Source organism: Colossoma macropomum, unplaced genomic scaffold (assembly GCF_904425465.1).
Source record: "Colossoma macropomum unplaced genomic scaffold, Colossoma_macropomum, whole genome shotgun sequence".
In the NCBI taxonomy this organism is placed as follows: Eukaryota; Metazoa; Chordata; class Actinopteri; order Characiformes; family Serrasalmidae; genus Colossoma; species Colossoma macropomum.
The window spans coordinates 22,817,288-22,831,773 of NW_023494810.1; the positions used below are offsets into that span (position 1 = coordinate 22,817,288).

Sequence of the window (14,486 nt, forward strand, 5' to 3'; positions counted from 1 at the left end):
ATCTGCCCCAGTCTTTTTGATGTTTAACCATCCATGTTTAGCAAACAGAGAAGTCACACTGGGTTTGCTCTCTTTTACTGAAGACACCAAAATCTTCTAATCAATATATCAACACAATACTAAATAAGTAGAAAACATCTCTATGAAGGGAAATTCTGCTGATTTTTTTTACATTTCTGTGTAATACAATACTTAAAATGACTTAGAGTGGTTTAATTTGAAATGCACCATTCTTAAAAACTTACCAAGTCACAATTGTTCACAACAATGGTGATGGGAACCAGATGTCTGAAGCATTTAATGCCTCTAAAAGCAACCTCAACCTATTACTTATTACATGAAATGGTTACAAATACATTGCCTGATGCCTGCAGTGTTTTATGATTATATATATGTGTGTATATGTGTGTTTTATTTATTTATATATATATATATATATATATGTATATATATATATATATATATATATATATATATATATATATATATATATATATATATATATATATATATATATATATATATATATGCTGTTGGAAGAAATCCTCGTTTTATAGTTTGACATAAATGCCTGTTGCTCTTTACCTTGTGTGTAAATTTCATGAACAATGGACATAATGAAACAGCCCAAAATGACTTGGTAAAAAGTCTAGTTCCATTGACTTGCATTAAAAGTAAAGCAGGTTTTTTCCTTTTTCTGTAAAGTTATCATTTAGGCGTTTTTTTTTTTAATCCATTCATGGCAGAGAGGTACATGTAGGGCATTGTAAGGCAAAATAATGCACATAAAACATATATTACTATTTCTGATAAAACTCAGAACACAGGTGTCGATCATTTTGGATAGCAAATGACTATTTCTGAGTGTATTCCCTGGTTCCAATTAATGCTGCTGTAAAGAAATCTGAGTCAGTAAGTTTCTTAGGTTTCAATAAGTTTCTTCACCATTTCACATCAATCCATTCTGACGTTGCTTACATCTCAGTGACTGAATTATGCAGACATTTTGAAAAGTTAATGGCATCCCCCTTTAAATATAAATACAATGAAACTACTATTGTGCAAGTTATTTACAAGTTATCAGAACTGTTTCCATATCATAAGTATTGAATCAAATCCAGTAACAGTATTGCTTTCATGTAAGCATGCTGTTTCTCCTCTGTTGAATGTCAACATGTCCTACAAAAACGGTACAGCAGCAGTACTAAATATGACCAGCAGAGGGAGCCATTACCCCATTAACAGATTTAAGGCAGTTGCTGAAGGCCTTACAACATAAAGCACCCTGCAAATTATATTAGTTACTTTTCATATATTCATATATTTCAAGAACCAGATTAATGAGGACAACCACTCTGATATGAGAACTATCTGAACCTATAGTTAACTATGACTTTTAGATGTACTCTTTCTTACCTTCATAGCCTTTTTATGTCCATGCCAGCACAGTCCTTAAAAAACACCTTGAAGGTCAATTGGGGCATCATCAATTGTAATCATTCTGCAAGTTGCAGGAGTCCATGCCAGATAAAACACAACAATCACAGTGATTTAGACATTTCAAGTGAATTTCACTCTTTAAGTACAACTTTAATCAAAAGATTTACATGGTGCATAGTATTCCCATACATGGAAGAAGCACACAGGTTGTCAAGGACACTCGGAGGCTTTTCAAGCTGCCACAAAAGCCACCAGTTGTGAGTGTCCATCATAACGTGCAAGACCAAATACAGCATTTACCTCTCCTGAGCTCTGTGTTTGTCCAAGCTCCTGAGCTTTCAGGGAATCAGCTGCCAAGGGGTCAACCTGAAATTGGTGTCAATATGTTATTTACAGCTGTAAATATAGACAGGGCCCTTCTTCCTTAGCTAGACAGCTGAGAATAGCATCTACTACAGCCATGCTGCCACAAGCCTGTCCGATTTAGCACAACCTGCCCCTCAGAGCCAAAAGGTTGATCTACATCCATCCTGTAAATAGTTTAACAACACTGGAGTCAGTAAAACACTTTTATGCTATGCTGCACAGTATTAGTCTGTGGCCCTGTGACATGGGTCACTGTGTCCTGTATCAAGCCTATGGCTTTCTATGTTCTCTTGTGTAGACTGTAAGCCGTATTTGTGCAAGGAGATGAGATTTTGGTCAAAACCACAGTTGAACTCTGTTTCTAATGCTAATATGTGCTATTAAGAATGTTGTGTTCTGCAGAAGCCAGAACATTTTATGATGGTAGATGTGTGGCTACTTTTTGTGGTAGGCCAGCCTAAAAAGGAGATGAAAAGAAAAAAAATTCACGTTGATATGACATGATGATAAACTTTTCTTTGCTTGGCTAAAGGAGCCATGTTGGCTAATGCTATCATTCGGGAATTGCCAGTCGACTTCAAAGCTTTCAACTGAGTTCCACACAGTGACACTGAAGTTCGCCTGCACCCGCATGTAAAAAAAGTGTGAGATATTCTGCTGTCTCTGTATAAACAGGCTGTCTGAAAAATATAGCCTTCCACAATGCACGCATCAGTCGTCCAAGCTGGATTTTTACTTTAGATAAAGAGGAAAACATTAGAAAAATGAGTTTACAATCAAACAACATGTCAGTGTCAAAACATCTACCCACCTGAAGTTCACTGGTAGAAACAACTTGGCCCCAGCCCCTTTTAGTCAGCTCACTTTAATTAGATTAAATAGCTAGCTAGCATTAGCTCTCCACATTTCCTTGCTAAGGTCAAATGTAGTAAATATTTTGCTCTTTTTTGCCAGATAAAATCAAGATAACTGTGTGGAATCAACTTTTGGAACCAACTGTCACTTGGAATCAGAATTTCTTGAATCAAACTGTGTTACTGTTGGCTCTTTAGCTGGTTTGTTACATCTGTGACCAATCAGGAAGGCCTTCAAGACCTGCCCACTACAATAAACTGTCTTTATAGAGACACGCCCACTTGTGAAACGTTACTTCAAAACACTTTTTTTAACATGCCCTCACCAACTACTACTCAACACTTGGAAGTATGTTGTGCAGGAAGAAGGGATTTTTTAATCGTAACACCCTAAAAATATCAATCTAGGCCTATTTAAAGCCTAAAAGGACTCTGGAATCCATATTTACATAAATAACGGAGGAAATTATTTAGTCACTTCACACTGAAGTGGCAGGGTGTCATGTTTAAAAATGATGAGGTTTTAGTCATGGAAGCTACCTCTTCAAATGAGTTAATGCTAATGCTAATGCTGGCCCTAAGAACAGTGTTAATCACAGATGTCAGCACTGTGCAGTCCTGTTTAAAAGATTCATCCAACAACAGCTAATGCTATGCTCAACTTGGCTCAGAGAAGGGAAGCTGAAGCTCAGAATTAGGTCGTTTTTGACCCATGTGTGTTTGAGCTACAAAGTGAGAAAAAAACGGCCATGTCTATGACAGTAAGCATTGTCAGCAACAAGTTAGCCAGCTGACATTAGTGATGTGGGGCCATATTACAGAAACTTACTTTTGTCCTAAGTAAAGATCTGACAAGGTCAAGATAAGATTTTTCACAAATTTGTATTACAGAAGCAAACCTCATTTTAATTTAGGAACTTTGTCTTATGTTACAGCATCTTATCTCAAGTTAGGAAATCTTAAACTACTCAATCAAAGTCGACAATTAACTGTCATGTCTTACCAAGCAAGCGACAATCAGCTGAAATGTAAACATGTAATCAAAATAACAATAAAAATGTAAGTTACAGCTACCTGCACTGCTGTAAGGAAAAGGTTCGAACAAAACTAAAGAGCAATAAACTGGTGGTTAAGAATATAATGACAGCAATCTGTGCTGTTTATCAGAGCATTGCCGCTCCCCAGTTTCAGTTTCCCAAACGCTTTAGTCAGCATGTGAGCTGCGCTGTTTTCCTCTTAATAAACAGCCACAAGTTCAGCCAGTCCTCCTCATTATTCACCACCATCACTGTAATATTTTATTTGATGACGTTATCAGCATTAATACACAAAGGTAATAAAACAGGGGGTGGTGGAAATCGTGTCTGCAGTGTCTGGCATTTTTAAAACGCGAGTTAGAAAAGAAAAATATTTCACAATTGAAATAAAAATGTAAAAATGTAACATCATTATGCTAGTAGTGAACTATGCTGCCTAACAGTTGCCTAAAAATTATTTTTAAAGACAATTAAAACAGATATTAGGACACCACTGGAGTTGTCCTAAAGTTAGGACCGTAATAAGGAAATTTTGTCCAGTTTGGATGTTTGTGTAATACTGTTTTCTTATCTGGAGTTAGGATAAGATAATGAACTTTCGAACTGTTATTACTGTAATAGCTACCGTCCTGCATTCAGTCCTAAGTGACGTCATGGTGATTAAACAGATAAGATTTCAGAGGGAATTTTCTGTAACACAGCCCCTGAGTGATAAGTATCATGTCCATGATGTATTTACCATCTCAAAACAGTGAACTTATGTTATAGTTTAACCAGCTACTATGTCTGCACGTTGACTAACCTAAAGCAAATACTACTTTAATCTCATTTCAAAGTAGAGAAGTGGTTCTTTGACGATGTGAGCAGATATGCTGACTTGACATCATGCCTTAAGTTTGGAGTTGAGAACACCATCCTGACTTTCCAGGTAATCCCTAGCTGATGGGGTGTTTTCTCTGATTTTTCCTAGTCAGAGGTCAGAAATTCAGAGTTATGAACAGTTGAATGCAGAATAAGTCAGGGAAAGCTAATTACCTAAACCATCTTAAACTATATTTTATAATGTCATTTATCATTAGACATCATCTTAAGATGAAGCAATTAGCCATGAGAGGCCGTGTGTCTCCATGATTTTATTACGGGGAAGGGTGTTCTTAGGCATGACGCAAAACGGAGTGCCTAAAACTCCCTTTCCCATGATAAAACTGGGGTAACGCACGGCCTAAAGTCTATTGCTTTTACAAAATGGTGGCATAAGATATGATAAAATATATTTTTTTCTGAAAAAATGTATTGTTTATATTAATCAACATAAACAAGTATTCCGCCAAGAAATGTAGCTCCTTTAGAGTATGGTATCCTTGCCAAGCAACCATGGACCACTGAAAGAGGAGGAGAAGAACGTTCGGTCACCCATCAGAGTACACTGCGGTTATTTCATAACTTTTTGCCATATATTAATGAACATATCATATCATAATGCAAAAACCTTTGATTTAGCACCAATCCAGCTGCGACCCTCTTCTTGTGCTGGGGCTGAATCTCAAATGGCTCCCCGCTCCCTACATAGTGAGTTATGTAGACGTTTAAAAACGAGCTCCTGCAACCCAACAGCACATGATATAGCTAAAAAATAAGTCATTACAAAACAGTCATTTGGGATTCAGCCACATCCATACTTGACACGTAGCGCACTATTTGGCTGTAGAAGCTAGAATTTCAAAACCTCCATAGCTAGCACACTATTTAGAGAGTATGTAGCTAAGGTGTTTGGGATTCAGCCTGGGTTTGATGCGACTTCTTTCTGAAACACGGACATTTGAAGCGTGTAAACCATTCAAGTGACATTCTTTAGACTTTTATATTGCAGTTTTACAGTAAATTATGCCGTAAGTGCTTTAATTCAAACCTGTGATATTAATGATGGAGTTGTTTAGGCTGTTAGCTATCTTTTTGCCTGTTAGCTAGCTGACCAGCCTAGTTTTAGTTAGGAAAATAAGCTGTAAACCACTCAGTTTAAACAGAAAAACGGGTTCTTAATTCATCAGTACACTCAGTGGCTCAAGTGAGCAGCATCAGATTCAAAGATTATTCCATTAACAGCACAAGGGTTTTTCTTGGCGCAGTAATACAGAGCTCAGTTGTTGTGAAGCGGTCATAGGAGTCCATATATGTGTATTTTACAACGGCTTCGAACGCGACTCAGCCAATCAGATTTTAGGACCGGAACTATTCAGCTAAACTTGAACGGTTTAATTCAGCTAAACTTGAACGGTTTAAAGCTGGCACAGTAAAATATTGAAGTAAACACACAAAAAACAGCTATTAACCATTTATTAAACCATCTTCTGTGCAACAAATGCAAACTCTGCAAGAGTTATTAGTTTCAAGTTTAGAATTTATACATAAATCATAACGTTCGTTTATTTCCACAAAAAGAAATTGAAAACCATAGCTGAATCCCAAATGTCTCCCAACTCCCTACGTAGAGCACTAGGTCTTAAAATAAAAGGACCTAAACAGAGCATAATATGTCTAGCAAAAAGAGATTTGGGATTCAGTATCGTGTGCACAATTCCTTATTGAACATATAGGTTAGCCCACTAATTTGGCGTAGAAGCCAACACTTCATAACTCATATAGTGCGCTATGTAGGGAGCAGGGAGTCATTTGAGACTCAGCCAATAGTTTGTTGATAAGACATGCCCCGGTTGTATTGACGTTCCTGAAGTAGGCGAGTCTTGTTGTCAACGTCTACAGCAGAGCCATAGACGTTGAGACAGAGCTGTGGTCTGCGGGGGTGCAGTCGAACTGATTCAGCATGGCGCTGTTTAGGCCACGCCCCTGATAACACCCCTTACTTTGTCTGTGGATGAGGCCAAACAGAAGACGCTCATAGCAACAAGCTAAGAAAACACGTCCGTGTTTGAACTCAGGCTCACACTGAAGCGAACAGGCAGCCTTACTGGGGGAGACTCCGTTTTCCGAAGGAACGAATTTTGAAGATACGTCAGTTTTAGGAGTTCGCCCTTTTGGGATCACGTTAACGATGTCGTGATATGAAGACCGCCCTCCTCCTTCGACAACAAGACCCCTAACTAGCCAGTCTCTCCGGAAGAGAACCGAGTAGCGTTATTTCAGGAGGGCTAGCTTTAGCTAGCCGCGGAGCTAGCTAGCGTCACCAGAAAAGTCGGGAGTTCTCGAGTGGTTTACGTGTTTGAACATTTCCCCCCTGCCTGGGATGCTTCTTTTGGTAGATAAAAGTATCCGCACTCCGAAAGACGCAGAGAGCGACCGTGGTCGACACCGGGGAGGTATTTGGACTCAAACTAGCATATCTGTGGGAGCGGCGCTCATGTGGACGGATGTTTTTGCTCTGCTGCACTTTTCACTTTTGTCCCTGGAGTGTTGAGTCCCTGTTAGAGCGCGACGTCGTTCAGAAGAAGTGCATGTTAGCAGGGAATATTGTCGTTTTTATTTATGTCGACCGTGTTTTAGGATTTTAGCACTCATATACATATATTTTATCATTATATCCGGACCGTGGTTAATGCAAAGCAAGCGTTTCCCATAGTTAGCTCCGTAGCCCAGACACACAGCTGTAGCGTTATCACATACAAGTTAGCTTAGCTGAATGTAGCCTAGCTAGTAAACAGTCCTGAACCGAAGCGGAAAACTGTTCAGAAGGATCATGATCCAGCTCTCCACCACTTTTGCCAGTTTACACATAAGCTAGCTAACAACTCGAGCTAATTCGCTGAAGAGTAGGTGCCATTCTAGACATGACATGAGGTTGTAGTAGCGAGACTTGCTGATCCAGTGAACGTTACGACCGTGGGAGGCTTTCTAGCATCTCTAAACCAAGGATTGTTTGGAAAGAAAGGAACAAAGAAGCATTTGATGTTGACTTCATCAACTGGCCACAATCATGATGATACTGAGCAGAAAACCAGACGGTCCCATCACAGCAGGTAATTAGACATTTATGTCGTCTCTTTTACGATACGAAATGTAATCCATCGCTGTATTAGTTTGCAGCCACGGATATGGGCAGACTGGGCTGAACAAAAATAAGTTGACCCGTTACTGGTTGACCTGTATTGCTTGCAGTGTTGGGCAAAATACTTTGAAAAAGTAGTCATGGCTGAATACTGAATACACTGTCCTAAATGTATTCCGTGACAATATAAGTTACAGATTTAGAATACATCTTGGTATTTTTGGATTTTTTTTACTAAATTCACACTGTCCCTCACTGTTACTGGTTGGCAGTTTTCATGTAATTCTTTTGTTAATACATTTCATGAAAAATTTGTTTATCATTTAAGTGAAGTTCCGATAATTCTCAGCTTTTTTGTTTCTCTCTCGCTGCTGCTCCCACAATCCTCCAAGCAGTACAACTCCAGTGCTAAGCTTATCACTCACAAACATGCCCAGTACTGAGGAGACTATTAGCTTGATCATCTCTCAAAAGAGCTCAGTAACACTGAGATTAATAACTGATCATCACATTGAGTTACTAGTCTACTCAGGGTTTCATAGGAGCTTTTTAGAATTGGACTAACGAGCATGTTTGCTACATGCAGTGAACTGGTTCTAAATAAAGTTAATAAACAAGCAATGATGGTGGTACTTTTGAAGATTATATGATTGTATTTAGTGGGTACGTATTCTAAACATATTCTCGCAAGAATTAAGTGCATTCTGAATACTGCGTCTACAAAATGTAACTTGGATTGAATACAGATGCTTAATTTCTGTATTCTGAGTACATATTCTAAATTCTTGTATTCCATTACATCCCAACCCTGACTACTTGCTGCCGAAGTGAACTGACTTCTTATTGTTTTTGTTAAAAGTTTTGATGTGATTGTGTGTGTGTGTGTGTGTGTGTGCGTGCGTGCGTGCGCGCACCATGTAATTGTTTAAATTTCACTGACCCTTCATGTGTTCCATCAGATCACATAATGGTGGCCATATTGTGACATTATGTTTCTTGTGTTCTAAGAACATGATGTCACCAAGACTTTGTTTACACTTTTGTTTTAGTCCAGATCATTTTTGCGCATCAAAAACCAAATAGATTATATATACCAACACAAAACTTGATGTAGTACTTTAGTAATGATTACCTTCCTTTATTTCGTCACACAGTGTCAGAGACTTTTCGGTCGTCAGGGTAAGCTACAGTTATTTCATAGTTTATCGACTTTAGCCACATTCGATCCAAGATTTTATCGAAGTTCATCTTAATATTCTGTCCACAACTCTTCAGCTTATGCAGTCCACTTTGTCCACTGTGTTTCCTAAGCACACTGGTTTAGGCTATTAAGAGGCTTTAGTGACATAATAGGACCAAGTTGTGGAAACTGCTGAACTCCCAATGAGTCATAAAAACTGTCCTAATAAGTTTCCAACTGCTTCATTGCGTGCTCCAGAGACCATCTGTTGACAAGGTTGTGTGGGAAGCCTGTCTTCTGACGCACCTGCGACTTGGTTACATGGCTCCCAAAGGAGATTTCCTCTTTTTCTGTTGGGCTGCATGCTTCCCTGCATCAGTTACATTATTGTTGGGTTGAGCAACGTAGCAGCTAAACGCATGCAGCCCAAGTGCAGTCAAGGTTGTTGTAATTGTGTTGTGTTCAAACTTAATGCGTCATGTGCTGTTCATTTCAGCATTGTGGTGTGCTCAGCTGATGTGGTGGTGTTTGTTTTGTGTGTTTCGCAGCTCGACATGGAGATGGTCTGTATGACTCTTACATGCGCACGGACCATATTGTGAATGAAGATGGTGAACTGAATGGTCAGAGCCCCTCTGGACTACCTCCACTGTCCAAACACACAGTAAGTCCAGACTTCCTCTCCTCTAGTAATGGGGCAGACCCAGTACCCTGCATCCTCTGGGTCGTCATCTCATGGCACTCTTCCAACCGGGGACGCAGCTGAGCAGTTTCCTCTTTTGTCCGCTCGAGCAGGAAACTGCTCTGATTTACTACATTGTAGAGAATAAGTGGACTTGAAAATTTGACCCACTAACAAATTATGAACTAGCCTGTTTTTTTGTCAGCTTGCCCCCCCTGTCGTGTGCTGGCATGGTAAGCCGACTGTCATGGTTGTGGTTCAGTTTTTTCAGACATACACACGTCCCTAGCACTCACACCCTTTGCAGTGACATATATAGAGGAATCTTATATCTTACTGTCTAAGGGCAGTGTGGTATTTGTGTTTACAGTGGTATGAGTCTCTTCCTGACTGTCTGAATGAAGTTAGGGCCAATGATGTTTTTGTTGCACTCGCTTTGTGTAAACATTTGAGCAGCAATGGAATGCACTTTGCGCAAGCCAGCTAGACTGAGTTGATTAAGCCCCTTTAATAAGATCTGCATAGCTTACATCATGATATGTGTCATCATATGACCTGGAATTGTAATTTAAATCCGACTCTCCAGTCAGATCCACACACTTATGTAATAACTAATTCTAAGTACATGTGAGTTCTGAGTGCATGTTGGCTATAGAAGTCCTTTGCAGTAGTTTTGGCGACTGTATAGAGCTTTGCAATCGGGCTGGCCCGATACTGTGACAAGGCTCTGTGCAGTGTGCTGATCATTAAACGGTCTTCCTCAAATGCTCAATAAACAATTTCAGCTGTGTGTGAATTGGAGCAGCAACAGACTTTTTTGCCACGTGGGATCGCAGTCCTGTGTCACTCAGTGATTCACTCACCCAACGCTCTTCACTTAGGCTTAATCAACGTTGCTATGTAGTAATTTTGCTGTATAGTAGTTTATTCTGGCAATTTTGCAGTAACTCAGCTGTGTTGTCTGATCACTAGTGTCTGGGAATAGACATCTGATTTATTTGGCTGGTCTCTGTGGTATTAATCCATCAGTTCTCCATGCGTTTGGTTCTGTTTTAGTCACTCTTCTTCGGACTGCAGTTCCAGCACCCTCTCAGCAGTCACAATTGACAAATCACTTTTTGACCTAATCTCATAATTGTATCTAATTGTATCTAATGACGTAATTTACTTTCTGATCTGTGCTTTCGTGTTGAAGCTCTTTAGTGTTTTTTCCCCTCTATGCAGTAGAGCTTTAAGTTTGGACGTTCATAGAAAGACCTTGAATAGAAAGTGGACTTGAATGTTTCATGGTGCATTTAACACCATGAATATGGAAAAAATAGGCCTACTACCCTCACTATTTCAACAAAGACTGCTGCGTTCTCAGTATATGCTGCTGTGTATGTGTGCGCCGTAGGCCCGAGTTTAATCTAGATTTAATGATATAGTTGGGTTACGTCTTGCAGCGGCTCATGAGCCTTGTCAAAAATTCTTTCCATAAAGTAAAAAACTGAGAAGGAATAGCCTTTCTTAATGCGTCAAAAATTAGCGTTGCTTTGTATCTCTCGCCAGTTATTAGTGATCCACAGTTTATCTTGGACTTATAATGAGTTTACATTCTATGTTTTGTTTTGGATTAAACAGTAGGAAGGTAGTATGTACTATAATTGTTAGTAAAAGCTGCGTCCTCTTATGTTTGCCTTTTGTCCTCCATCAAGATGAACATCCTGCTCCACTGGTTTCACAGTCACCTCCTCTCATTGTTGGGACTGTTTATCAGGTTTTCCTCTGTTCAGCTGCAAAGATCCCTCATGCATTAAAATTCCCCCTCAAGCCTTAAGATATTTCCAATACTGGTGCTGTCTGGCTGTTCAGTGCTGCACGTTTGTGCTATTGATTGCTTAACTCTGTCCCAGTTACTACATATTTGAAGTTCAGCATCAGAAGTTCATGTAGTTAGTTGTAATAAGCCTGTTCTATTCTGTTCTGTTCTCGTTCTGTTGATTAGACTTTAAGGAGCTTGCCTTTTCCCTACAGTCTTTTTGTCACCGGCTTTGAGTACTTCATCTGGCCTGACAGTGTTGTAATACTTTTGTCTTTTCTTTCTGAAGGGTGTGAACAAACCTACCATGAAAGATCACCTGGGAGTCAGAGGAGGACAGATGAAGGTGAAGTACTTGTACGAGGACTCATACAATCGCAAACCTAATGGTGTGATCCAGCACAATGGTACCAGCCAAGCTCTTGCCAAGCCTCAGCCTACTCTCTCTAAAGAGAGAAGTGTGGACAGCAACAGTTCAGCCAAGTCCTCCGATAGCTCAGTCAAGCCCACCAAGCTAGGAGGTCCTCTCACTTCAGAGCAGGTGCTGAAGCAGCATAGACAACAGCTGACTGCGCTGGAGCAACAGGAGATCCACAACTACTCTGAGATCTACTTTGTGGGACCAAATGCTAAAAAGAGACCGGCAGTGGCAGGGGGCTCCAACAACTGTGGATATGATGATGACCAAGGAGGTTATATCCATGTGCCTCACGACCACATTGCCTATCGTTATGAGTTCCTCAAGGTAATTGGTAAAGGGAGTTTTGGTCAGGTGGCGAAGGTCTATGACCACAAGCTGCACCAGCATCTGGCTCTGAAGATGGTGCGCAATGAGAAACGCTTTCACCGGCAAGCTGCGGAGGAGATCCGAATACTAGAGCACCTGAAGAAGCAGGATAAGACAGGAAGCATGAACGTTGTTCACATGCTGGAGAACTTTACCTTCCGCAACCACATCTGCATGACCTTTGAGCTGCTCAGCATGAATCTCTATGAACTCATCAAGCGCAATAAGTTCCAGGGTTTCAGCCTGCCTCTGGTGCGCAAGTTTGCCCACTCCATTTTGCAGTGCCTGGAGGCTCTGCATCGCCATAAGATTATCCACTGTGACTTGAAACCAGAAAACATTCTGCTCAAGCAGCAGGGTCGAAGTGGCATCAAGGTCATTGACTTTGGCTCCAGCTGCTTTGACCACCAACGTGTCTACACCTACATCCAGTCCCGATTCTACCGGGCTCCAGAGGTCATCCTGGGCTCACGCTACGGCATGCCCATAGACATGTGGAGCTTTGGTTGTATTCTAGCAGAGCTCCTGACAGGCTACCCGCTCTTCCCTGGTGAGGATGAGGGAGACCAGCTGGCCTGCATGATGGAACTCCTGGGTATGCCTCCTCAGAAACTGTTGGAACAGGCCAAGCGTGCCAAGAACTTCATCAACTCCAAAGGCCATCCACGTTACTGCACCGTCACTACACTCAGCAATGGCACTATTGTGCTGAATGGGAGTCGCTCTCGTCGGGGAAAGATGAGAGGTCCTCCAGGCAGCAAGGAATGGGTAACGGCCCTCAAGGGCTGTGAAGACCCTACTTTCATTGACTTTCTGAAGAAGTGTCTGGACTGGGAACCTAGTACACGCATGACACCTGTCCTGGCATTGCGACACCCCTGGCTCTACAAGAGACTTCCTAAGCCTGTGCCTGGGGGGGAGAAGACCTCGGTTCCCAAGCGGATTACCGAACATAGCACCTCCTTTCCCAGTATCATCTCTAAGGTGCCCCCTGTAATGGGCCAAACCAACAACAAACTGCGGACCAACATGATGGGGGACTCCGGTGGGAGTATACCACTGCGTCCAGTGTTACCGAAGCTCGTTTCATAGAGCTGATCACCTTTTCAGGAATAAAGAGAACATTGTAGCATAGAGGTGGATTTCATTTGTTTATGTTTTGTTTTTGAAATAATGGGTGTCAGTGCTCAGTGTTTTGACTTTTAACGAAGTAACATAGAGGCAAAAAAAAATGAAATTTTATAAGCAGTTAAAGAATACTGTTTTTTCTTCAGATGGCCTTTGAAAAGGTATTTGAAAATTTTACATTTTTTTAAACGCTTTTTTTCTGGAGTGGAATGCTATTGAAGTGCACAAGTGGGTGAGATATGCTGTTTTCCTTCTGGGGTTTACACTATCATTTCTACTAAGACAAACTTGAACTTATGCAAGTCTAAGGGCTGTGTTTTAGAGGTGTACTTTTAAGGACTTTAAAAAGAATGCTAAAAAAGATTAAATCTTAATTATTAAAATTGAGCAACAAGAGTAAAAAGCCCAACACTCAATGGAATACCCAGAGATAAAAATGCCAACAAATTATTTAATGTATTATTTTAGCAATGCTAAAAATATTACCTTTGTGGTTTTTCATTTTATCTTCTCTCTTCTCAGTATCTGGCATTGCAGGGTGAGTCATGAGGAAGCAATGACCTGCTTGGCTGCTTCAGGCCAAAACTTTGTGCATGGCCAGAAAGCTTGAGGATTAGTGGCAGTCCAAGCAGTTCCTTGTTTGTAGCTCTGAGGTTTTTAATTTCTTTCTTTTCTCATTTCTTCTTCCTTGAGGCTGTTGCATAAGAGAAAATTGATGCTATTTAGCGAGTAATGAGAAAGTTACTTTTGGTTGGGAGTGGTAGAACATGGCACACCACTGAGTTTCACTGACCTGTGTTAGCCACTGGTGGCCACAGTGCCCTTTTGAAGGTCTGTTATAGCCAGAGTTAACCTAGATAGTTTTACAGGAACCTCAGTGTGTTATTTTGAAAGATGTCAGTCTGATTTGACTTGGTAAAAAGTAGCATCGCAGCTCAGCCTGTATGTGAAAATGGAATCTTTCAAGCAGTGTTTCAGTGAGAAAGAGCGAGAATAGTCAGCCCCCTCCTCCAAAGCTCAGAGGCAGGATATTCAGTGGGTAATTCCCATTGACTCCTTACTGATTCAGCTCAGAAGCATACTGCTGTTGTGTTGTCTGACACAGCTCTACACTGTGACCTATTTTTCTTCCCCTGTGTTTTCCACTCTCTTTCAGGTTATTGCACTAGAAGCTTCCTCTCCTTACACTCAAGCTCTTGACAGTACAGCTC

At 40.6% G+C, this 14,486-nt stretch overlaps 1 protein-coding gene across 1 annotated transcript; it reads left to right on the forward strand.

The window, feature by feature from the left end:
• The first annotated feature begins 6,455 nt into the window (after window positions 1-6,455).
• On the forward strand, window positions 6,456-13,658 carry dyrk3 (dual specificity tyrosine phosphorylation regulated kinase 3). The gene is made up of 3 exons (XM_036559414.1): window positions 6,456-7,668; window positions 9,426-9,541; window positions 11,650-13,658. Exons 1-3 carry the CDS (start codon window positions 7,626-7,628, stop codon window positions 13,237-13,239), a joined length of 1,749 nt encoding a protein of 582 aa, XP_036415307.1. The 5' UTR covers window positions 6,456-7,625; the 3' UTR covers window positions 13,240-13,658.
• The last annotated feature ends 828 nt before the right edge of the window (window positions 13,659-14,486 follow it).